The sequence below is a fragment of the Oxyura jamaicensis genome, chromosome 1 (genome assembly GCF_011077185.1).
Source record: "Oxyura jamaicensis isolate SHBP4307 breed ruddy duck chromosome 1, BPBGC_Ojam_1.0, whole genome shotgun sequence".
Taxonomy (NCBI): domain Eukaryota; kingdom Metazoa; phylum Chordata; class Aves; order Anseriformes; family Anatidae; genus Oxyura; species Oxyura jamaicensis.
In genome coordinates, this window is record NC_048893.1 from 21,551,486 (window position 1) to 21,575,827 (window position 24,342).

Below are 24,342 nucleotides of genomic sequence, written 5' to 3' on the forward strand. Positions count from 1 at the left end.
AAAGACCTGACAGCTTCCCCCAATGCCTTTACTTCTCAGAGCTGCTATAGGATCACACCTAGCATTTTCCTGAATAAGTCTGCTGATCTGAAGTTCTGGCTCTGCACTCTGCTATCTTACACTAGATATTAAGAAGTAGAGCCCAGCACAGTTTCCAGTTATTTGTTACATTCAACATTAAACATCTTTATCTTATTTCTAGCCCTAATTTTTCTCTTTTCCTCATTTTAGCTACTGGATCCTGCCATTTTTTTGTTTATATAAGGAAATAAGTTTTCAGTCAGTGGCAGACACTAATGTGACAATCGAATCACCTCTTGATCTTTAATTGTTGAATTCGTTCTTATCTCAGTTGCAAGGCACCACCATTAAGAAGCAGCTGTACTAACAGGTGACTCATGCAAGCAGGTGGAAATTATCTGGCATATAGAAAAGTTTCCTGAAGCAGATATAATTAAGTATTAGAGCAGAGAGAGTATTTAGAGAGCTGATGGGGATGTAGTCAGTTTGGGAAAAAAAAAAAAAAAAAAAAAAGAGAGAGAGAGAGAAAATGATTAAAAAAAAAAGGCAAAAAAAGCTTTGGTTTGTATTTCTTTATTGTTTGAGTTAACAATAAAAGTCAAAACTCAGGGTGTAAGTAAGCTTTGACTCTGTAGAGCATCTGTTGACTAATCAAAACAGGTATTCCAAACTTTACCTTCCAACTGTTCTTTAGGTTGAATGTTTACAGTCAATAAAAAAGATAATATAATTTCCACACTCTGAGAGAGATTTCAGTATTTAACTAGCTGCTTCTTGCATTCTAAACAGAGTAAATTAACTCATTTTGAACATACATCAAGAATATGTTATTAATTGGTAAGCCTGAGCATGTTAATTTTTTTTTTTTTTTTTTTTTTTTTTTTTAGATTTCATTTCTGCGACAGGTATGAGCTGAAGTGAGATAAGATGTGGAAATTGATGCAGTGTGAGAAGAATCTCAAGCACTTTTTATTTCTTGAGAATATGTAGGCGTGTATATAGAAGCTTTAAAAAAGATATGTGTGAGAAGATCACTTTTCTGATCATCTGTTTGATTCTTCAACTGTTGTTTTTGGTAGTCTCATGTCTGTGAAAAGCTTCCTTGACCTTAATAAGCACTTGGACAGTGAAGTCACTCAAACTGGGACTTGAATTTCAAACTTTCTGAGGAGGCAACTTAGGGAACAAAAGAAATGTGCATTAGTTTTGTTTTATAGTTTCAAAATTATGAAAGGTGAAGCTGATATTGATTGTTAATTTTGCTCCTAGAATCGTCTTCTGTAGATCTGAGAATTTCAAAGGCTATGGTGAAATGATAGCATGGAGACTATCCAGTAATTGCAGGGAAACTAGCACTTGCAGGGAAAGCAGGCGATCAGGCCCAGTCAGCATGGGTTTATGAAGGGCAGGTCCTGCTTGACAAACCTGATCTCCTTCTATGACCAAGTGACGCGCTGGGTGGATGAGGGAAAGGCTGTGGATGTGGTCTACCTTGACTTCAGCAAAGCTTTTGACACCGTTTCCCACAGCATTCTCCTCAAGAAACTGGCTGCTCTTGGCTTGGACTGGCGCACGCTTCGTTGGGTTAGAAACTGGCTGGATAGCTGGGCCCAAAGAGTCGTGGTAAATGGAGTCAAATCCAGTTGGAGGCCAGTCACTAGTGGCGTTCCCCAGGGCTCAGTGCTGGGGCCGGTCCTCTTCAATATCTTCATTGATGATCTGGATGAGGGCATTGAGTGCACCCTCAGTAAGTTTGCAGATGACACCAAGTTAGGTACGTGTGTCGATCTGCTCGAGGGTAGGAAGGCTCTGCAGGAGGATCTGGAGAGGCTGGACCGATGGGCCGAGGTCAACTGTGTGAAGTTCAACAAGGCCAAGTGCCGGGTCCTGCACCTGGGGCGCAATAACCCCAAACAGAGCTACAGGCTGGGAGATGAGTGGTTGGAGAGCTGCCAGGCGGAGAAGGACCTGGGAGTGATGGTTGACAGTCGGCTGAATATGAGCCAGCAGTGTGCTCAGGTGGCCAAGAAGGCCAACAGCATCCTGGCCTGTATAAGAAACAGTGTGGCCAGCAGGGCTAGGGAGGTGATCGTCCCCCTGTACTCGGCTCTGGTGAGGCCGTACCTTGAGTACTGTGTTCAGTTTTGGGTCCCTCGCTACAAGAAGGACATCGAGGTGCTTGAGCGAGTCCAGAGAAGGGCTACGAAGCTGGTGAGGGGCCTGGAGAACAAGTCTTACGAGGAGCGGCTGAGGGAGCTGGGCTTGTTCAGCCTGGAGAAAAGGAGGCTCAGGGGTGACCTTATCGCTCTCTACAGGTACCTCAAGGGAGGCTGTAGCGAGGTGGGGGTTGGTCTGTTCTCCCACGTGCCTGGTGACAGGACGAGGGGGAATGGGCTTAAGTTGCGCCAGGGGAGTTTTAGGTTGGATGTTAGGAAGAACTTCTTTACTGAAAGGGTTGTTAGTCACTGGAACGGGCTGCCCAGGGAAGTAGTGGAGTCACCATCCCTGGAGGTCTTTAAAAGACGTTTAGATGTAGAGCTTAGGGATATGGTTTAGTGGGGACTGTTAGTGTTAGGTCAGAGGTTGGACTTGATGATCTTGAGGTCTCTTCCAACCTAGAAAATTCTGTGATTCTGTGAATTCCCTACTCAGAGAGGCTTCTTGCTAGCACTATCTGTGGTGTATGACACGTATGCTTTGAAAATGAAACAAAAGCCTGAAGAGGTTTTGTTGAACAAGGTCTTTCTATTTACTTTATTGTTTTTAGGAAAAGTTGAGAAAAATACAATCCTTAATAACAGTAGTTTATAGTTTGAAGTGACCGCTCCTAGTATGGGAAGGGGAAAATAAAAATTGCTGTGAGGAAAAAAGCAATGGTATAATGTGGCTGGCCCAGCCCATGTGCGAAGACTGAAATGATCTCCTGTCTACCAAACTATTGGTACTTGCTGAGCATTTTGTTACTCTACGGCTGAATCTATAGGACAATGCAGTGGTACAACCTGTGTGCTTAGTGTCTTGATCTCATAGTGCATCCCTTGACAGAACAGATGAAGTGTCCCAGAAATGTTGTCTTTTTGATGCACTCATGGGATGCTCTGTGCTTTCAGACACAGCACAGGGCAGTACTGTGCTTTGCTTTCTTTGTATGCAGTTCCTTGGGTGGACTCCTAAAGGACTGAACAGAAAGCAGCAGAGCTACCACTCCACCTGGACTGTATAAGCACAGAGAAGCTGTTTCTTGGAGTACCAAGAAACATGCAGAGCCTTTGTCCCTGCTACAGAACGGTGAGCCATTGCTGCCCCTGTGGCATGGCAGCCATACTCTGCCTCTTGCAGGGCTGCACAGGGCTGAGGAACTACACTCTGCCTGCCGTCTCTTCCCTCCCTGCCTGCGGCAGAGGTGGCCTTGAACCTGTAAGGCTGCAGATAGAAGTGTAAGGGATTTTCCTCCCCCACTGTTTACAATGAAGATGCTGAAGCAAGGAAGGTGTCTTACCCTACCAGAGCTTCTGAGGGAAGGGGCAGAAGCTGATCTTCTGCCTTGGTGTTTCCCAATGACTGATGTTCAGGCATTTTGTGTCTTGTGAACCCCATTTCTGCCCTTATTGTCCCATGCACTGTCTCAGGAGTGCAAGCACTGGACACAAAGACATTTGTTTCGGCAGCTAATTGCCCATCTGACACTAAGGTTCTGCTCTTCCGCTGGCTGCAGGGCACGGCAGGCTCTGGAGACTCCAGCCCTTAGGCTTGTGTCCTCTGGTCAGTAGGAAGAGTGAACTGGCCTCTGAAGGTGCCCTTTGCTTTGACACTGTAGATGATAGAGGGGCTCAGGGACTATTGGCCACCAGTGCAGGCACTGATTGTAGTTCTGTTTTATGTATTCTGTAAAACGCTCTCTGTATGTGAAGAAGTATATTTGAAACCATTTGTTTTGTCAGAGTCTGGCTGTTGTGACATCTGTGTATGGAAAGGCTTTATTTCTTTTATCTCTCTTGAGTAAAATATTCTTAATTGCTTGCTCACCCAAATTAAGTGAGTGGAAAGGATATATGTTATAACACATACAGGGAAAAATTCTCAGACATAACAGGTAAGACTGATTGACATACAAATGTATAGAAAATAACCATTCAATTGCATGGGGAATTCTGTCTGGCAGAATTTTCTATTATCCTAATAGGGAGTGAAATTGCATTTCTTTAGAAATCTGGCACAGAAAAGATTTACAGAACATTTTGGAAACTTCTGCATAGTGCTCTTGGACCCCTTAATTGTTCTCATAAATCTGGAGAGTTATATTTGGACTACCTAGCCCAGATAAATTAAGTAAGACCTCACACAACCCTCTTATGTGCCTGAAGTGGTACTCAGACATCACAGTCTATGATCTGTAAAGATGTTCTTGGATCTGTGAAACTTCTGGTGTCTAATTTTGGCCAGTAAAGTTCTCTTAGCATTTACAGTTCAGTGACTGCATTTACCCACAAGGTAATGCCACATTAAGAGTTTGCTTATTGCCTAAATATTTGGCAAATAATATTTTATTCAGCGTCAAACATGTACATCAAGAAGTGAAGACCAAATCCAGGGACCTGGTCAAATGCTCTCAGCTCAAATGCACTGTACAACTGTGCAGTCATATCTACTGTGTGTCTTTGTTCTCTGCCTTTATTGAGCTTAGCTGCACAGCATCCTGCTGCCATGGAAGAATGAATGCATCCTCCCCCCATCTCAGTCTTCACAATGTCTCAGTGTTAAAGCTCTGTGGGAGAAGTGGTTCAGGCTGTGTACAAGCTGATGGTGACATAAGAGCTGTATTTCATGTTTTGGCTTCTTCTCTAACCCTTTCTGCATTGCTTTCTAAGTTAGGGGAAAGGGACTTGAGGGGGTTCACGAGCCCTACACAGAAGAAAGTCTCTCAGTGAAGAATGAAGTTGCAAATGGATAAATGTGGGTTCTACAGCAATTAACTTTTCTGAAATAAATAAATGAATAAAGCAGCTGGAAATCATAACATTGTCCTCTTCTCCAGATATGTTTTAAAAGAGAAAAGAGAGTCCTCTCTTAGGTGTGGAGGTGGCTGTGGGCTATCAGCTGCAGTCTCAGTTACACCTACACCAAAGAAATGGGTTTTTGGACACATCTCTCACTTGGTATTTCCTACAGGCTAGCTCAGGAAGTATATGAATCCCATTCCAAGGTGCTCAACTCCACCATATGCTGCATAGGCAGCCCATGTGCCAGACAGAGCCCATAAATTCTCTTCCAATAAACCTGGGCACTTTGCTGTCTTTATGATGAAAAAGATCTACGAACTGTGAAAGAGAAGACAGACTCAAGACATCAAAAACAAATGTTTCAAAGTTGTGTGGGTTGTTTTTTTTATTTATTTTTTATTTTTAAAGAAAACTAGATGACATTGATATTTCATGGATAAATATGTTGATTTCTTTCAGTTGGCAGTTTTAGACCAAATCTTCCAGTGTCTGGAAGTGAATAGGTGACACTGATATGCAGAAATATATTTGTGAACCAATTTCAATAAGTAGATAGAAATGGAATTGTATCAGGTTCAGCACAGGCTGGTATTCCCACACCACTTGTCATCAGGAGCATCCACTCAGGCTTTTGATGTCTCCAATGTTTATTCAATGCTCTTGACACTTGTAAATCTAGTTTAGTGTAATTTTGCTTTTGATGGGGTCTTTTAACATATGCAGCAACAGACTGAGGGAGGACAATTTCAAAATAAAAGATGTTCACTCATCAAAAGCTGCTATGGTATTCAGAAGTGGTACAAGGTACTCTAGTTCCTGATATTTGTGAACAGTATACAAAAGGAGATTTCCAAAGACTACTGATCAGTACATCAATGCACTGCATAGAGTCTGGTAAACGTGGGGTTCTTCTAGGCATCTGTAATAAAAGTAAATTCTTAAAAATGAGTGTTTTGTATCTGTCAAATGAAAAGTCTTCACCTGTCTCAGTCTACAAATGTTTGGTCAGAACAGGACCAATTGTCTTGTTCTGCCTGGATGAAGATGCTGAATTGTTGTGCATTGATGTGGTGCTTTGCTTTTGTGGTCTGAAAAATCCCTCTTTCAGACAAAAGCAAGCATTTGTCTGGAGCCCCAGGGCCAAGGTTCCCTTCCCTGTCCTCTGAAGTGCTATATGGCTATGCTGATAACCACAGGCACAAACCCAGACAGAGGAGCCACTTCTCGGAGCAGCAGAAAGAAGTTGTCAGTGAGCTCTGCCTCTGACTACTGACATCCTTACAGAAACATGGGGTGTCACCAGGGTTGCTGAAATGGTGGGAAAAGATGAGTGGTGGAGCTTTTCCAGCTTATTGTAAGCTCCTCACCTCTCTTCATTCAGCATCCTGCCGAGCTGCTGAAGTATGTTGTTCATGGTGGGACCAGATTTATAGGGTCAAGCTAACTGAGGAGAACTTTTAAGAACCTTCAAAAGGGCTTATATATCATCTATATTTGTACTTAGAGATATTGGAGAGTCACAGCTAGGAAGGAAATCCCCATCACACTAACCAGGAAGGCTAAGGCTAGCACTCAAACAAGGCTGTATGGTGGTGATAACAGCAAACTGATTTATACTTGGAATTGGAATGCATAAAAATAGGAAAAAGGAGAATTTGCAGAAATGATGTGAAATGCTCATCCAATATAAGTTATTTTCCTGCACCAAGTACTGCTTTTGCTGACTTTGTGGATGTGTTTCCAACATAGTCGGAAAGCAAAATTGCATATTATGTGGAATGAAGCCTCACTCAGTAGACTAGACTGAGGAGCGACCCTGTCCAGGCTTGCTTCAGAGAAAAGTAGTTCTCCTTTGCCCTTTCTACTGGTCCAAGTGAAAACACCAAATATCTTTGAACCATCAGCTGCCAAGAAGGAGAAGCAGAAGTGCAGCTGAGAAAGCCCAGATTAGCTCTTTAGAAACTAATCACTGTCTACTCTTCCTTCTCATCTCAGTCAAGTTGTGGTTGAGAAGGCAGGAGGGAGTGAGAAGAGGTAGGGAAAATCAGGAATGAAGGCAAAGGGCTGTTAGGAAAGAGAATTTCATACAGAGGAAAAAAATGTCAGGGAAAATTATCTCTCTGTATCTACACCTATATACATAGGGATAGATAGATAAAAAGGTCTGTTTTAATTCCTGACTATCAGTGCAATCCTTTTGGAGATTTTACTAATGACTGCTGGCAGAGTCAAAACAAATGATGAACAAGTTTGAATTTGTGCCTCTGATATGCCAGAGCATGGCATAAAAAACTCCTTTTGTAGTGTTGTTTGTTTGTTTGTGAGCATTCAGCATGATTTGTAATGTTTTACCTTTCCTACGTGAATTACAATGTTTATTAAATATAGGTATTTTTGAAAGCCATTTGTTTTGCTTTCTGTTTGCTACCATGTATTATGGGTATTTCACGGAGTCTAAAGTTAGAAAGGCTCTGAGCACAGTTTGTGCTCTTCTGACTTTGTCTGTGGAGCTGTCTTCAAAGCACCATGCTGCTGCATGAAGACCTGCTCACCTCACATCAATTCTTCATTGTCAGTGCACCTGCCCGGTTCAGTTTAAATATTTAGGCTTCCACAACTCTCCAAAATTCTGTAGGAGCTGTTGTGGACCAGTAGCAGCACGGTCCTTCGTTGTGTATACACTATTGTACACTCACTGGGGTTGCCTGGATTTTGATCTCTCTGCTTGTCCTGATGCTTTTCATGAGATAATCCATGGATCATTACAGTGACAAACCTCAGTTTTTAAGTCAGAGATCAGAATGGAAATCTAGTGATGATGGAACAGAAGAGATATTGCCATGTGGTGTTCAGAAGACATGTGAAGGAGGATGCTTTTTGTCCTAGGTCACTCTATTATTTTAAAAATAAAGTACATTTTGAAGAGAAAGAAAGGCTTGGATATTGATCCTGTGGGCCTCAGAGCTTTGGGCATAGATAACTCAAACTTTTGGTTGGAAATGTTTTGCCTTTTTTTTTTTTTTTTTTTCCCCAGCTTTTCTACCAGTAGCAACTGGACTCATTGTGGCCATATAGAAAACATTTAATCCTTTGGAGATGGCTTGAGACTGGCTAGTGTTTTCTTCTTGTAAGCCTGAGATTAAAAACAGAATGGAAAACAGCTCAACTGCTGAGGCTGATTGGTTAAAGAAAAGAAGAAAATCATTTGATAACAAACAAAAAAATACACCTGTCCTGGTTTCAGTTAGGACAGAGTTAATTTTCCTCCTAGTATCTGGTAGGGTGCTATGTTTTGGATTAGGATGAAAAGAGTGCTGATAACATGCTGATGTTTTAATTGTTGCAGAGCAATGCTTACACTAAGCCAAGGACTTGTCAGCTCCTCGCTCTGTCCTGCCAGCGGGCAGGCTGGGGGTGCAGCAAGAGCTGGGAGGGGACAGACCCAGGACAGCTGACCCAAACTGGCTAAAGGGGTATTCCATACCATCTGACATCATCCTGAACAATAGATAGGGGTGGCTAGCCGGGGTGGGGGGGCCGGCTGCTCGGGGATAGGCTGGGCATCAGTCAGCGGGTGGTGAGCAATTGCATTGTGCATCACTTGTTTTGTACACACAATTATTACTATTATTATTATTATTGTGTGTACAAATATTATTATTATTATTTCCTATCTTAATATACTGTCTTTATCTCAACTCACAGGCTTCACTTTCCTGTTTCTCTCCCCCATCCCAGAGAGGGAGGTGGGAGGGTGAATGAACGGCTGTGTGGTGTTTAGCTGCTTGCTGGGTTAAACCACAACAATACCTTTCATTTCTCTTCTTTCAAGTCTATAATATATAGATTTCAAATGATGTTTTATAATCCTGTATGAACAGGCTATGCTGCAGAAGGAATCCCTAGCTGTGGTGAATCATAGGGATTCCCTTAATGTATTCTGATATGAGGTATCCAAGGCATCAATGCAGGCCAGACAGATTACAGGGAGTCTGGGCTTTCTTGTGCAATAACTGAAGTGTAGGCAGCATATACCAAAACACGTGAAAACACTCACTAAAGCAATGGGCAGATGTGTCTGGGCAGCTTGCTGCTGTCTATGTACCTTCACATTCTTCATAGCTGTGGAGAGATCTGTGAACAACATGAAACTTGCTTTCCCTCCTCCTGATGTTTTTCAGGTACTCATGATATTACACTGACAGCATGGGTAGCAGAAGGATGGTACTCCTGCTCAGCCAGTGGTGTAAGGGGAACTAGGCTTACAGCATTGAAAAGTGAATGCAAAGAGCAGAGTTGTCCATTAAACAGAGCACATAGCTTGCACCCTGCTGAGAGCAACCTCTTCTTCCAAAGTGATGGTTTCTCTAATAACGAAAAGCTCCCCAGGATAACTGCATGTCCTCGTGGGTGAATCTCTGAAGCTGGCTGCTGTGCTCCCTGTGGTTCTAATTAGTAAATGAATGTAAAGGAAAACTGGATTTGGACAGAGGAATACCTTGTGGCTACAAAGTAATTTTATTACTACTGAATAATAACAATAATAAAATGCTTTATTAGTTCAGACTAAAAGTATTACATATCTTTATATATTTTCTCAAACTCATCAGAAGAATTCATAGTTGTAGACAGCACTGACATAATAGGCCCTAATGAGGAAAGTGGGGTTAAAAAAGCTTTGAAATATCAGACTTCACATTGCACTCAGCAGAGATTGACACAAATTTTAAAATATTGATAAACATAATTAAGTGTGCTTTTCCCCAAAAGTAGAAAGGAGTTTTAATAGTTTAAGAGGTCCCTAAAGCTATCTGAGCATCCTTGGGTTCTCGTTTGATCTGATGATTGGAGAACATAAGAAACTATAAAGGAAATGCTAACAGCCATTCCCAAACTTAAGGTCCCCGCCCTCCCCACCTTGTGATTTGATCTCAGTATGAATATTACTCATTTGATCTACTATTTCTTCAGTTTATTATTCAGTGCTTGGACCTCATCTGGGTTTAAAGTATTTGGAAAGAGGCTGCCTACAGATGGTGGATAATTTAATGTGCAACTGCTTATTGTAGCTGGGTTTTTAGAGAGGCAAAAGTCAGTATTTAAAAGGATGTGGAAATACCAGAATAGAGCCCTCTTACTGAGAAAATGCCATTGTTAAACATTTATCAATAGACTGTCTTGCACAGAACATTGATGACAGTTCAAGCTGTCCTTAGATGGATTCTTGTCCTCCTGGAGTTACACAGCAATGCACAGCGTGACAAGATGTGCTTCAGCTATAAAAACGTTCGTAATGCATAAATATCCTTTTAATGTTTTTGCCCTAAAGTGCATCACAGAGCACAAAAACACATACTTTCTAGAGTGCTAAATTTGTTTTGTAGATGCTGCATCTATTATGGGTTTTGAGCTTGAAATATCACTTTTTGTTGTTGTTGTTGTTTTTTGTTTTTTTTGTTTCTTTTGTAGTATCCCTTATGTGTAATTAAAAGTAATGACTTCTAATGAGTCCCTGACCTACTGGAACCAAACTACTACTCAAATTTGAACAGTTAATATTATACACATTCCTTTGTTGCGTCCTGTTCTATGAGGGCAGTGCAGAGGTCACAAACTAAAATGCTCTTGCTGGTTAGACTTTATGAAAAATATATTCTGGTTGATGAGGATAAAATGGAATGTTATGGAGCTTTAATATTTCCTCATCCCATAACTCAATACTATACAATTATATGTTTTAATTACAAGAAATTGTCTACAGTAATTCAGTTTGTTCAGAATACCATAGTTGTTGGTCAATTTGACCACCAGAGGTAACCTGAGAAAAAATCTGCCTCCATAATGTTTCACGTACCATTCCAACATGTGATGGTTGCAGAAATAATTTTGTTGACCACAAACCATGCTGCACTGATTTGTACCTATGTTCATTTCTCATTAAAACCTCATTGCAGTTCATTGAAGGCATATTCTGCTCAGGAATATGTCCTCAGAAGGTAATCGGTAGCAACAGAAGTAATGTGAAGCCAGTGAAAGAATAATATGAAGTAAAAAGTAAAATAATTTACCCATTTGTAGTGGGTTTACATGGCAAGGTTTTGGTAGCAGGGGACTATAGGGGTGGCTTCTGTGAGAAGGATCTAGAAGCTGCCCCATGTTTGGTAAGGGCCCCACTGCCGACCAGAGCTGAGCCAATAAGTGATGGTGTTTGCGCCTCTGTGAGAGCAGATTTAAGACAGGAAAAAAAACGCTGCGCCACACAGCAGCTGGGAGAGTGAGAGGAGTGAGGAACAGCCTTGCAGGCACCAAGGTCAGTGAAAAAGGAGGGGGAGAGGTGCTCCAGGCGCCTGTAGCAGAAGTCCGCTGCGGCCTTTGGTGAGGACCATGGTGAAGCAGGATGTCCCCCTGCAGCCCATGGAGTACCACGGTGGAGCAGGGTTCCATGCTGCAGCCTGTGGAGGAGACCAGTGGATTAGCTGCACTGACAGAGACTGCGGCCTGTGGAAGATGCCTGCTGGAGCAGATTCTGGGCTGGAGACCACGCAGGAGCAGGTGACCTGGCAGGATCTGCTGCCCATGGGGGACCCAGGTTGGAGCAGTTTGATCCTGAGGAACGGACCCCTTGGTATGGACCCATATCTGGAGCAGTTCTTGAAGAGCTGCTGCCTGTGGGAAGCAGATCAGTTCGGCAAGGACTGCATCCTGTGGGAGGGACCCCACAGCAAAGGGGATGAGAGTGACTGAGGAGTGGCGGCGAAGAAGCGCTATAGACTGACCATAACCCCCATTCCCCCATTCCCCTGCGCTGCTCGGGGGGGAGGATGTGGAAGAGGGTGGATACGGGGGGTGGGGAGCGGGGTGGGGGGGGGGAGGGGCGGTGGGAGGAGGTGCTTTTGGTTTATTTCCTTTGTTTCTCACTTCTCTAACTTGGTAGTAATAGGCAATAAATCTTACTATTGCCCTATGCTGAGTCTGTTTTGCCCATCACGATAATTACTGTGTGATCTCCTCATTCTTATTTCAACCCTTGAGCCCTTTTCATCGTATTTTCTCTCCACTCCTCTTTGAAGGGGGAGGAGTGAGAGAGTGATTGTGGTGGAGCTCAGCTGCCCACTCAAGTAAAACCACCACACCATTTCAACTCAGAAATGCTTAGGTGTGATGGATCACTTATTCCCCTATATCTGGGGACAAAATTGCAATAGCTGGTTGGATTTTATCACAAAGACCGTATCTTTGCACAAAACTATACAAACAGAATTAAAAAAAAAATTGAAACTGTGTTATTATTAGCTCCTCATCTTTGGGTGTGTGAATTGAAAGTACACCTAAAAGGAACCACTGTGATATTTAATGCAAACAGAATGACTTGGAATAAATCAAATGGTTTTAAAAAACTTCTGCGTTCCAAGTAAAATCAGCTAATGGCACCTTTCAGTTTATACTTTTGTTCTTTCCCATTCCAAAGCTCTTAAATTCTACTAAACTGTCTCCCTCTCCTTTCTTTTTTATTTTTATTTTTTGGTATAAATGTATTTTAAATTGTATCCATCTTAGGTGAAAAGCGTAACTGGTTTTGTTGCTTTTGCTCTAGCAGATTAGAACATACATTTGGGGGTAAAACTATCGTAGTTCCTGAACAAGATACCTTACTGGACATGTGATGGATACTGTGGTTATCAGATATCTCTCAAATGGTATCATCCTTAACATAAAGAGAGAACATCAAGTGTATGCTTCTAAATAAATATAGTTTATAAATAGATGGTTATAAATATAAATGAATATACATATACATCTACTGGGAAAATAACTTGTGACAGATTGCTCCTCCTCATGGTAAAATCCATAGAAAAAGGCTGAATCAGAAAATTTCATGTTGAAACTTTTTCTCAACATCAGCTCTAGTAGAACTGATTTGTAGACAGTGAAGCTGGCAAGGCTTCACCCTGCTGTGAGCACTGAAAGGGGCATCTCATATCTCTGAAGGCATTAATGGTTGTCAGCGTATTTGTTAGTGTTGGTTTGTTCTCAGAATGAAGGAAACTAGGTCTCTAGTGATGGCATGGGTGACCTATTCATTTTTTTGTCATAGATGGAGAGATGAAGACATTACAGAAGGAAATTGATAATTAGCTGTGCTAATCATCATTTAGCAAAAATGAGTGGGGTTGTGAGATTCAGCGGAAGACGTAGCTGTATACAGTATTGTTCTAAATTGCATATATAATGGTTGAATTAATCTCCTAGGCTCCCTTTATATCAATGGAGGAAAACGGGCAGTTTAAACATGCATTTTATCTCCTCCTACAGTTAGTAACAAAACAGAACATTTTTAATCTTGTTGGTATAGTGCAAGATGTTATTAAGCCTCATCAAACTCTTTTGAATCTTGAATGTCTACCCTGAGTGAGTTTAGCATTACTGTACTGCAGGCTGACATGTTTTTCTGAAGTAAAAGCAGGCTAAGATGATTCTCTGCCTGATGGCAATTTACAAATGTGACTAATAGCTGAAAGGTAGTGACCTCAGCCCTCATCCAGCAACTGTTCAATATCTAAGCCCCGAGGATTCATTTCACTGCTGTGAGTTTTTTGTACTCACAAAGAACTCTCTCTTGCTGTACAGAAGAGGGAATAAAAATCTTGAAAAGATGGGGCCATTAATGATTAATGATAGATATTTAAAATTCAAAAAAACACCAAGTTGGAAATATGTTTCCAGTCAAATTTTATTTCAAGCACTTTTACTTCTTTGCAAGATTTATTCGTTGGTGGTAAAATGCCAGTTGATATTGAACAATCTCTAACATAAAATTTATTGACTTCAATTTGTTAGCAACAGTTATTACTATTTTTAATGTGCTATTGCTAATAGTTTAAAAAAAGAAAGAAAAAGAAAAAAAAACAGATGACTGCTCAGTGATGAGAGAATGCAAAAGGGAAATAAAATGCTAGTTGATATGTTAAAGTTAGTAGTGGTAGGACTGAGTGGGTAGTGAAACTGAAGATGAGAGTGATTTAAGCCCATTACGCTGCATGACTATATAACATGGTTACTGCTGTGAGTCTAACTCATAATCAGTAATGTTCAAAATTACTGGTGATTCCTATCTTAGGTCTTTTTCTCGTATGAGCTTATCTCATTTCATTGTCTGCTACTCTACTCCAAAATCATGCTTTCAGCTGAAAGGCTGTATAAAGGAAGATGGCATTTGAAGTGACCAGCTGATACTTTACATTGACAAATGTAGCATGCAAATGGACTTGAGAGCTCAATAAAAAGATTCCACTGAACTTCTGTACAGAACTTGGACAGAATATTATAGAGGAAAAGGCATACTAAGAGCTGCCTTCTGCGATTTACTGCTTTCTTTATTGGAAAGGCAAACCTTGGTCACTTAGTTTTCTCTGCTGTTCCTAGTACAATATCTTTATTTGGATCCCTGCATTGGACCCACCAAATAGATACAGAGTAATCCTCCCCTATAAATAGTCCTGGAAATGGGAGTGGTAGATGTCTTTTATTTTCAGTATATGGGAGACTGGAAGTGGTTCACCATTTGGCTGAAATAAATGAAACATAATGTTAGCTGCTTTGGCTCTTCTGAAGTTGTCTGCACCTGCTCCATCAGGGAGTAGAAGTCTGTTCTGTAGTAATGTTTGGTAGATATCTCATATAGATTGTTCCCTCTGTGAAATGCTGCCACAATCACAGTTTTTGGAGAGTTAGTTCTGAACATAACTGCTCCATCTTCTTTCATCTTCTGGGAAAAGGAGATCTTTTCCCAGAGACTTAAAATCAGCTTGGAGATATGTACAGAAAATCCAGGGAAAACCAGAGACTGTACTCGACTGATGTCAAGTTTTGGTTTGAATCTATCTTGAAGGCTTAGCCTATCTACTTGCTTACAAGCAATTGCTTTATTGTTTTATTTGTCTCCCCCTCCTGCCCTCCCCCCCATTTTAAAACAAACAAAAAAAGAAACAATCAAAAAACATACAGTATAATTTTCTGATGCCAGTGACTGTGGTTAATAGAGAGAATGAGATGAAGCCATTACTGACTTAGATTAAAGGACTAAGGGAATGCTGGTAGTTTCAATTGTAGCTCAGTATGCTCCAGGATTAAGACCAGTCCATACTAAAACTGGATATTATTTCAAATCCAAACACTGTTGTTAGTTTCACACTATAAACATCTGCCTTCAAGTAGCATTAGGTTTTTCAATAGATCAGCTCAAGCTTAAAAATAACAAAATAAAAAATAAGGCTCCTATGAATTTATCTGCATAATAATTTCAAAGAGTTCCAGACTGTCACCCACCAGAAGTAGAAAGTTTATCAGCAGTTTAGGTTAATGGGGGGCAGTGGCCAAACCACAGGATAGGAAAGAATATGACAAAAAATAGTATCAATGAACATTCAAACATAAGTGCTTTTAACAACTGTCAGTGAATGTGACAGCTGTTGTGTGAGAACTGATGCAAATGTACTTACGTAATCCACTGTTTTTTCCTTTTTTCCCTCAAAGAAAAGATGTGCTCTTGACAATACTATATAGCACTTAAATACAAATCAAATTTAGACTTAGAAATCTAGAATGAAAAATGTAGGAGCAAAAGACCCTTTACAGGTCTCTTTCAAAATGCATATTTACATCTCAAGGGGGTAATAGAACTTCAAGCATAAATACTTAGTGTATTTAGGGAGTTTTAAAAACACATATTACTGAATTGATAGAGCATAACTGTTCGCTTGCTTAGGCAGCATTATGCTCTATCTCATAAAATGTACTTGGGGACATGTAAAATGGTTTATTAAACTTACAGTCCATAACTAAGGTTGTTACATTTTAATGTATATATTTTTTGTTCATGGATTATTGAACCACTAAATATCAACAATTTGTCTTCATGCTAAACAATGTCTGTGAACATTGTTTTGTCTTTTCAAGTAACTGTGTTACTCTTTTACATGTCACTAGTCCTCAACTTTTAAAACTATTTTTCAGTGCTCCCCTATGTATGAATGTGGTGCATTTAAAAGTGGACAAGGAAGGAAGTGTCTGTTTACTTTTGCATAAAATGCTTTCGTGGAGAGAAATCCCTTAGGTATTTCTTAGTGGGAGATCTGCAGATCTGGGAAAAAATAATACTTGAATGTAAAGTGCTGTCTATAGTCATGAAGGTTGTATGCAAAAACAACCTTCTTATTTCTCATACAAAATAAGGAGGCCAGCTAAATATTCCATTGCATGAACTATTTTTCTTGAAATTTAACCATAGATTGCTGTTTCTCCCTGTTTTTACATAGCACGTGTTTCTTGCATGTTGGTAATAAGTTAGCAGAAGTAAAACTGTGGCTGCTTAAGGTGGGCCCAATTTCAGGGCCCATTTCAGGGGCATTTGGTTTGGGCTGTATTTACCTTCCCTTCTCTTCCACTGTTTTTAGAAATAACTCTAGGGAAGAAGCTGAACGGCAGGGAGCTGAAAAGTAGGAAAGTAGTTTGTCTTCTCTGCCTTTTCTATAGCCCCAAATCAGTGACACTCATCATCTCTACTGATCTGAAACATCTCATTGCTAAGTTGTACCAACAGCTTTCATACACATATCTAGGACTTGTTATTAATCTAATGCTGAGGAACAGGAACTGAGAAAGTTAATGGATATATAGTGCTCAGGTATTGACTTCAAGATTTTCAATGACAAAATATCTGTCGAAAAGAGCTTTTACTGGTGTTGATTTTATGAATGTTATTGCTGAAATAACTTTCAGCAATGCAACAACCTCAGCATTTTTGTGAAATGGCACAAAATGGCACAGGTGCAAAATGCCACACATATATATATATATTTTTTTTTCCTTTTTCCATCTGGAAAAAGACAACTGTTTTAAAAAGTAATAGAGTAAATTTTGAAAAGGAACGATATGTGCTCTAAATGCACATAATTGTATTGTTACAGGCCAGAATCTCTCATCTGTAAAGAGATAAAGATGTTTCAAATCTTTTCTGAAAGAAAGGGAATTTATACAAGACAAGATTTGTAAGGAGATTTTATCTTTTATTTTTTCTTGGTGTGCCTTTGCTGTGTTAGGAATACTCATTCCATGAAACATAATTTTAACTTACTTTTTCTGTGATCCTCCCTCTCCTTTATCCTGTTCTCTCTGGTTTTTATTATTCCAGCATTTCAAATTATTTATTCTAAGGCTTGTCCATGAGTACAAAAATTCCTAAAGAAGAGTATAGCCAAGATACATAAGAGTCTATTTCTTTGTGTTTCTGACTGAGAAATGATTTTGCCATCCCTTAGGCTATAAACTATTTAATTAGGCTGCCCATACTGTCTTTAAAGGCAGGGTTAGTGACCAGACTTTGAATAGCATACACATGCCTTAAATCCATCTTTTCTTAATTTATTTATTTTTATTTGTTTTACTGAGGAAACAGTTTATAGGATGTAAAAGTTCCACTGAAACCTTCTGCTTTAGCATTTAATGTGACATTGGGCATTTACCAGATCACCTGTTATCTGGAACTGCTAAATCTGGTTCTCAAAAGAATCACTTTAAGAACTCTTGAAATTGATTCCTTGAAGAATATTTTATATTTTGCAGAATGTGAACTAAGCACCTGCTATTAACATAGATTATAAATTCAACAATATATTTGAGGTATGTTTCATTTCAGGACAGTATTCCTTCACTTTTATCATTGTAAATAAGAAAAACTTTCCCATTTTAAATTAATGTAAATGTTAATTACACTTTCTTGCACCAAACTACTCTTCAGCATGCTTTAATATTGCCTATGGACAACTTCTTCTGGATCTTGCCAAACCGCTTATTTAAGATAAGAATTAATAGAAAGTCACCCTAGATTATTTTAAATGAAAATACTAACTTATTTTTAGAGTCTATTTCAGTAGTTAGTGGCTATTTTTTGTTTCCACAAAGAAGGCTGAGGTGGAGGGCTACAAATCTTTCTTGTAACCTCTGTATGTAGAGAAGCCAGAGAACTTTTTTTTTTTTCTTTTTTTTTTTTTCCCATGAGATAGCTTTTGGTATTAACCATATAGTTTCCATATTGTTGAATCATACACAATATTCAAAATGGGAAATGAAAAAACAGGGGGAGAGAAAGCCTGAAAAGTAGAAGGGAAATGAGAAAGCACATGCAGGTATATATGTATACAAAACAAGGAAATGGAAATAATATACTTATTACTCATCAAATTTAATTGTAGCATTTTTAAGAATCACAGGCTTCAAAACTGAGACCTTCTTACCATCTGTAGTACTAGTAAGCATTCTTTCTTCATAGAAATCCATTCCTATCACAGCCGGGATCACAGAAGAAGTTGTTAGACTTATATGTCAACAATAGTGACATCTGGAGAAATGTAGTATGCATTATTTCTTGGTGAGAGTGATAAGACTTGACTGACATTTTACAAAATTTTAGATGTGTTTTGATCAGTTTATTTAATTAAAACAAGATACTCAGTTCTGCACGGTGTATGTAGACAATTTTAAGCCTTTCAAACACAAAAATATACAGAGGGAAGTGATATTAGACTGGTTTGAATTACTTGTCATTTTATTTTCAGATACCTCAAATCAGCTATGCATCTACAGCTCCAGAACTGAGCGATAACACCAGGTATGACTTCTTCTCCCGAGTGGTCCCACCTGACTCCTACCAAGCGCAGGCCATGGTTGACATTGTGACAGCTCTTGGGTGGAACTATGTTTCAACACTAGCTTCTGAAGGAAACTATGGAGAGAGTGGTGTAGAGGCATTCACCCAGATTTCCAGGGAAATCGGTAAGTGTATGTTTGTCAGGTTTTGTATTAATAGCTGGCGAGTATCAAATCATTGCTGAGCTTTGCCAGGGTCTATGCAGAATGATCAGAATGCCTGCAGGCAGGCAACCTGGACTCAAGTGGAGGGGTTTGATTTTGATGATTTTGCTGCTTGTGGGTCTGCCGATGTGACAGTTCTGGCACTAATTTAAGAAAAGTTCAAGAGAGGTAAAAAGTATGTGCCTCATGCCCCTTTTGGAAAAGGGAAGCTCCTTGATAGACTTAGTAAATATGTTAAGTCTCAGTGTGGTCACGTAAGGTTGAGATTTATACAAAGAAACTGTTACTGGGGCAAAAAACAACCACCAAATACATTATACCCAGATCTGAGGAAATGTGATTGTTAGCTTAGGAAAATCATTATCCAATAATATCTTATTTTCCTTGTTCCAGAATGTATAAATCCAGAGTTTTTACTTTTGATGAATTTGAAAAACAACAAATCTATGAAGTACAAACACATATTCTCATTGTTTTTCCTTCAGGATGAAATGTGCTATATAAATATAGGCATTATTTTGAGAATTATTTTTTATTTTCTTTTATCTTTTTTTTTTTTTTTTTTTTTTTTTCCCACACTACAATAGTTATTTCTGACCTGAAAAAAAAATGGTTATTTCTCAGGAGCAGTCGGTTTTGGACACCAAGGAATAAAGATGATGAGTAGCAGGTGGTTTGAAAGAGCGAGAAATTGGCCTTTCACTAATTAAAATGTTTAATGACAAAATAAACAAAATAATATCTTTTCTGTAAAAAAAAAAAAAATAAAATAAGAAATTAAATGCAAGCAGCCTTCCCGTTCTTCCTGAGAAAGCCTGCTTTAATTTACTGGGCTTGATTTTCAAGGCATGTACATATAAACACTCTTTCTTTCAGGTCAGTATGGGTGAGAAAACATCTTCTATTTCAGTCATATGGATAACATCTCAATTGTATGAAAAGGTGCACATGCATCTCATGTACTTACGCTTGAACCATAAAATTTACTCACAGCAACTTGGCAGTAAGACGAAAATGTAGCAATTCATGCCATTTAGGGAACTCATGTGTATGACATGCTGGATAAGTTAACTAATAAGTATTCTATCTTCTAATCAAGGCTGTCATGGGTGAGCCTAGGCAAGCTACACTGCAATGGTTTGATTTGGGGTTGGCAAAGGAATGGATAATTCTTCCGAAGTTCGTATCTAATATACAATGTTTATCTGTTATTTCAAATACTGCAGTGATTAGATTTGTTATCCCAGAAATTCAAAATAGTTTATTGGCTGAAAATGATTTTTTCTTGAAAATATCTGCAGCCCATCTAATTCTGCTGATTTCTGAAAGTAGACAAAATAGCTCAGGACTATTCTGTTGTTTCTCATTTCCACAGGTCTGAGAGTTTTTCAGATTTATTCAATTACAACTGATTTCACTATAATCACAATGACTTGAGACCTATTTAGACCAATTTAGAAAACTGTACTCAGAGAGTAATTATCAATGGTTTCTGTTTAAAAGGAAGAATGTGTTGTGTGGTTTTTTGGCAGGGGTTTGTGCTGGTACAAGTCAATATTTTCATGTTTAGTCCAGATGGACTTGGAATGAAGGATATGCTTGCAAAATCTGGAGGTGACTTCAAACTGGGAAGGACTGGTTAGAAAATGCTATCTCAAAAACATGGTCTGAGGATGATAGGAAATTATAACCTCCTTATATTTCTAGTGTCATACTGCAGACAGGAGTACCATCTTTAAAGTAATTTGAGTAATTCTCTAATTTGCCTGACAGTTGTGAAACCTCTATTTGACTTGGTACAGATTTTGGCCCTCACTTCACAAAGGGTGAGAAAGTCTACAAGTGAGAAGAAAGTTACGAATCTTGAAAATGTGGTTTGTGCAAGACCACAACTGAGCAAGGTGGTTTGTGAGCCTGAAGAAGTTGATTAAGAAGGGAAGATGATGAAAGTAATGTTTTCAAACAGACAAATGGCTTTTACAGAAAGGCAGAGGACCGACCACACATTCATCCAAAATCAGTGTATCTGAAGAGAAATAATAGAATTATTCTCCAGCATGGTTCAGTGTAGATTTGAAGAAAACCCCTTTCAATGTTTAAGATATTAAAGCATTAGACCAGATGGCTTGGGGATGTTTTGGAACCACCATTGCTAAGAATCTGAGAGAATGCATTAGATGAACATCTGCCCCAAGATTATATAAGTGTACTTAGCTCTTCCTTGGGGCTGGGAGGTGGATCGGATAATATTTTAATGTCCCTTCCAGTCTAATTCTATTATTCACTGTCCTTAGACTTTTCACCTGAACCATAGGGTTGGAAACTCTTTTAAAATGGAAAGTTCAAACAGCCTCTAATTATGAGGCCTGAGATTATAAAGTCTTGGTAGGTTTATAAAAATCATCACGTAGTATGAGACTGTACACAAAACAGGAAAACATGTTAATAAAAAGTGTGTGAGAAGTACCTAATGAGGTACCCTTGTGCTGCTGGCATAAAAAATGCATAGGACAGCTCCTTTCTGAATCCTTTACATACTTTTTAAGATAAGTGACCAACAACTGGAAGCAAAATGAATGTGAAGATAAGCATATGAGAAAGCAATAAATTTGAGGAAGGGAAGTGAAAGAAATTGATATATTCATTTCTGAAAAAAAAATGAAATAAAATTACTTTCTTAGAGGATGTGTGAGATAGCAGTTTTGAAACTATGGTTATGGAAGCATGCACTGTTTCTTTTTTTTTTTCACTTTTTTTTTTTTTTTTTAAATATAGTTTTCTCCAATCAGTTAAGAAGGAATGATAGGTAAGGTTTTTAAATATTTTTAAAATAGAAGATAATTTCATGTACTTTAATTGTAAGTATTTATTTGTCATGATCTCTCTTTGCCTCTAACATCCAGTTTGGTTGGTCCTTTGTTCAACTCCTATTTCTTGATCAGTAACAGAAGCAAAATGGAACAGGCTCACAAATGATATGTGGAAAAGGTCAAAATGGTGCCACTGTGACATGTCACAGAATATATTACATATCAAAATCTACTCTCATTTTAATGACAAAGATCCTGTCTTGGACAAAAGATAGCTGGAAAATAAACACATTACATGAAAATGATTGTGAAAACAATAGTGAATGATATTTATTCCAGCTTGATTTTCCATGTATTATTGTTTGAATATAGTGATTAAATTTTTGCTCCCACAAGAAAGTTAATCAATGATATTGCTATAATCATTTTGGCATCATGATCAAATCATTTTGGTACATTGGCCAAATGAGCGAATTGATACCAAATGGTAATGCTTAAGAGTTTAAGCATTAAACTGAGAAAAACTAACTCACTGGGAGAAGCTAAACAGAGGAAAAGAAGGAAGCACATTTTACCAAGTCCTCACTAAACTGTCAGGCCTTAATACTGTTCCTGTATTTACATTGCTGTAAATGATGTTTGGCAAAACAGATGTTAAATCTCTAATCAGACTTTCTTTTAATGGTCCCCCCTGCCATTAGATACCAAATGAATTTACCATCAGTGATAAAATCATGGCACACTTTTTAAGAGGAAACAAAAACATTTGGTTCAGAAAAATATGATTGTGGTCAGAATACTTGCTGAGTTAGGGCAATGTTTGTACTGAAAAATTGGGAAAATCCATGAATAGCATATAAAATGCTACATGAGAGATTTTACCCCTATTAAGGGTCAATGAAAAATTGACATAAATGTTAATGTTAATTTGAAGTGAAACACTTATGAAACAGTATTGGAAAAGGAGGTAAAAATGATGTCAGTGAACTGTAGCTGATCATTAAGAAAAGGCTAGAAAAATTAGCATTGCTTACCTGTTTTGTCTTGTATGTCCATATTGCACATCTTGTCAGAGGTATATATTAAAAAAAATAATAAAAAATAAATAAATAAAAGGAAAGAGAATTTTGGACCAGATCTTTGGCTGAGGCAAAATGATATGGTTTAGTTGCAGCTTTACCCCAGACGAAAACCATATACTTCATACCAAAAAGTATTCTTGATTGTTTGCATTTAGGATTTTGTAGATTTACCTATTCCCTTTATCTTGATATATTAAAGTTAATAACATTTTTCTGAGAGGGGCAACAGCTTGTGGCTCGTCATAATATTTTACCATTACAGTCACACTGATAACTATATACTTAATGAATACGTATACGGAATTAATTATACACTAAATTTATTTAAATTGCTTCAGATTTCAGCATAGCTAGTTGCATGTTATTTACATGGAGAATGGTCTGTGAAAACATTTATCTTCAACATAGTTCTTGGGTCAGCTTGTCTCTTGTCACTTTTTTGAGCGTCTACAGTAGCATGCTGTATCTCTGCTTTTGATTACTTCAAACCTTTAATAACTTTTGTACTTATAAGGCATTCACTGGATAAATGGAAAGTTTAGTGGGAAGTGGGGAGGGAGGGATACACCTCTAGAGTGTATAACCTTTCATTTCCACTGAGATGATTCATTGATAATTTAGAAATAAATAAGATTGATTGCTATTTAGATTAATTCACGTGTCCAACAGTAATCTTTTTTATATCTTTGATATCAAGATAAAGCTTTTTATATCTTGTTAGGTAAGCTGATGAATAGACTTGTTTCCCCCTGCCTTCCTCCCCTCTCCCCCCCCCCCCAGATGTTATTTAATAGATGATTAAGAAGTCTTGCAGCATGAAGACTAAAGAAATACAATATGTAACATTTAACTTTTTTTTCTTCCTTTTTTTTTTTTTTTTTTTTTTTCCAGAGATATTTCTGCTTTAGAGACTGGATTCAAGCTTAACACATTAATTTTCACAACTAATAATACTCTAACATACACTCACAAAGGGGAAACAATTTAATTCAATTTTGTTTTACTTTTATATTTATGCAGCTGGAACTCTATTGATAACACTGTATTTCAAGCTGCAAGCTGTAATTAATAATAACACTATATAATTGGCTACAGGAAGTTCAAAGTAATGTTTGAAAAAACATGAACTCAGATGGTAGGTGTATTAGTATTGCAAAAGCCTGAAAGTGATTCCAGCAGTTTTTAATATTGGTACCATTTAGTATCTGGTAAAGAACAGTGTAATTCTAAGGGATTTGCAATGAAGGACCATTTTAATTTCTCTCAGAGGTGCTAATCATTATGATATTCTTCAGCTTTAATTATATATATATATATATTCTCTATAATTTAAGGCAGCATCTCAGAACAGTAAGCACACAGTGTCACTTTCCTAGTATGCTCTGACCCTCCTGTGACTGTCGGAAGAGGGGTTTCTTATCTTTAATAGCTCTTGAGGACTTTCTTCTTCAGTGAATTAGTTGAGGCACTTTTTAAAGCTGTTGTAGAAAGCTCACTAGCTACAGTGGAGGTGAAAATAAAATAAAATAAAATAAAATAAAATAAAATAAAATAAAATAA

At 38.4% G+C, this 24,342-nt stretch overlaps 1 protein-coding gene across 8 annotated transcripts in view; it reads left to right on the forward strand.

Annotated features, from left to right (window-relative positions):
- The window catches only part of GRM8 (glutamate metabotropic receptor 8), a 374,392-nt gene that overhangs the window by 48,561 nt on the left and 301,489 nt on the right, over nucleotides 1-24,342 (forward strand). For all 8 annotated transcript variants that reach the window (XM_035309196.1, XM_035309242.1, XM_035309177.1 and 5 more), the window contains one exon: nucleotides 18,635-18,851. In XM_035309196.1, the coding sequence (XP_035165087.1) occupies nucleotides 18,635-18,851 (217 nt within the window). The remainder of the gene's footprint in view (nucleotides 1-18,634; nucleotides 18,852-24,342) is intronic.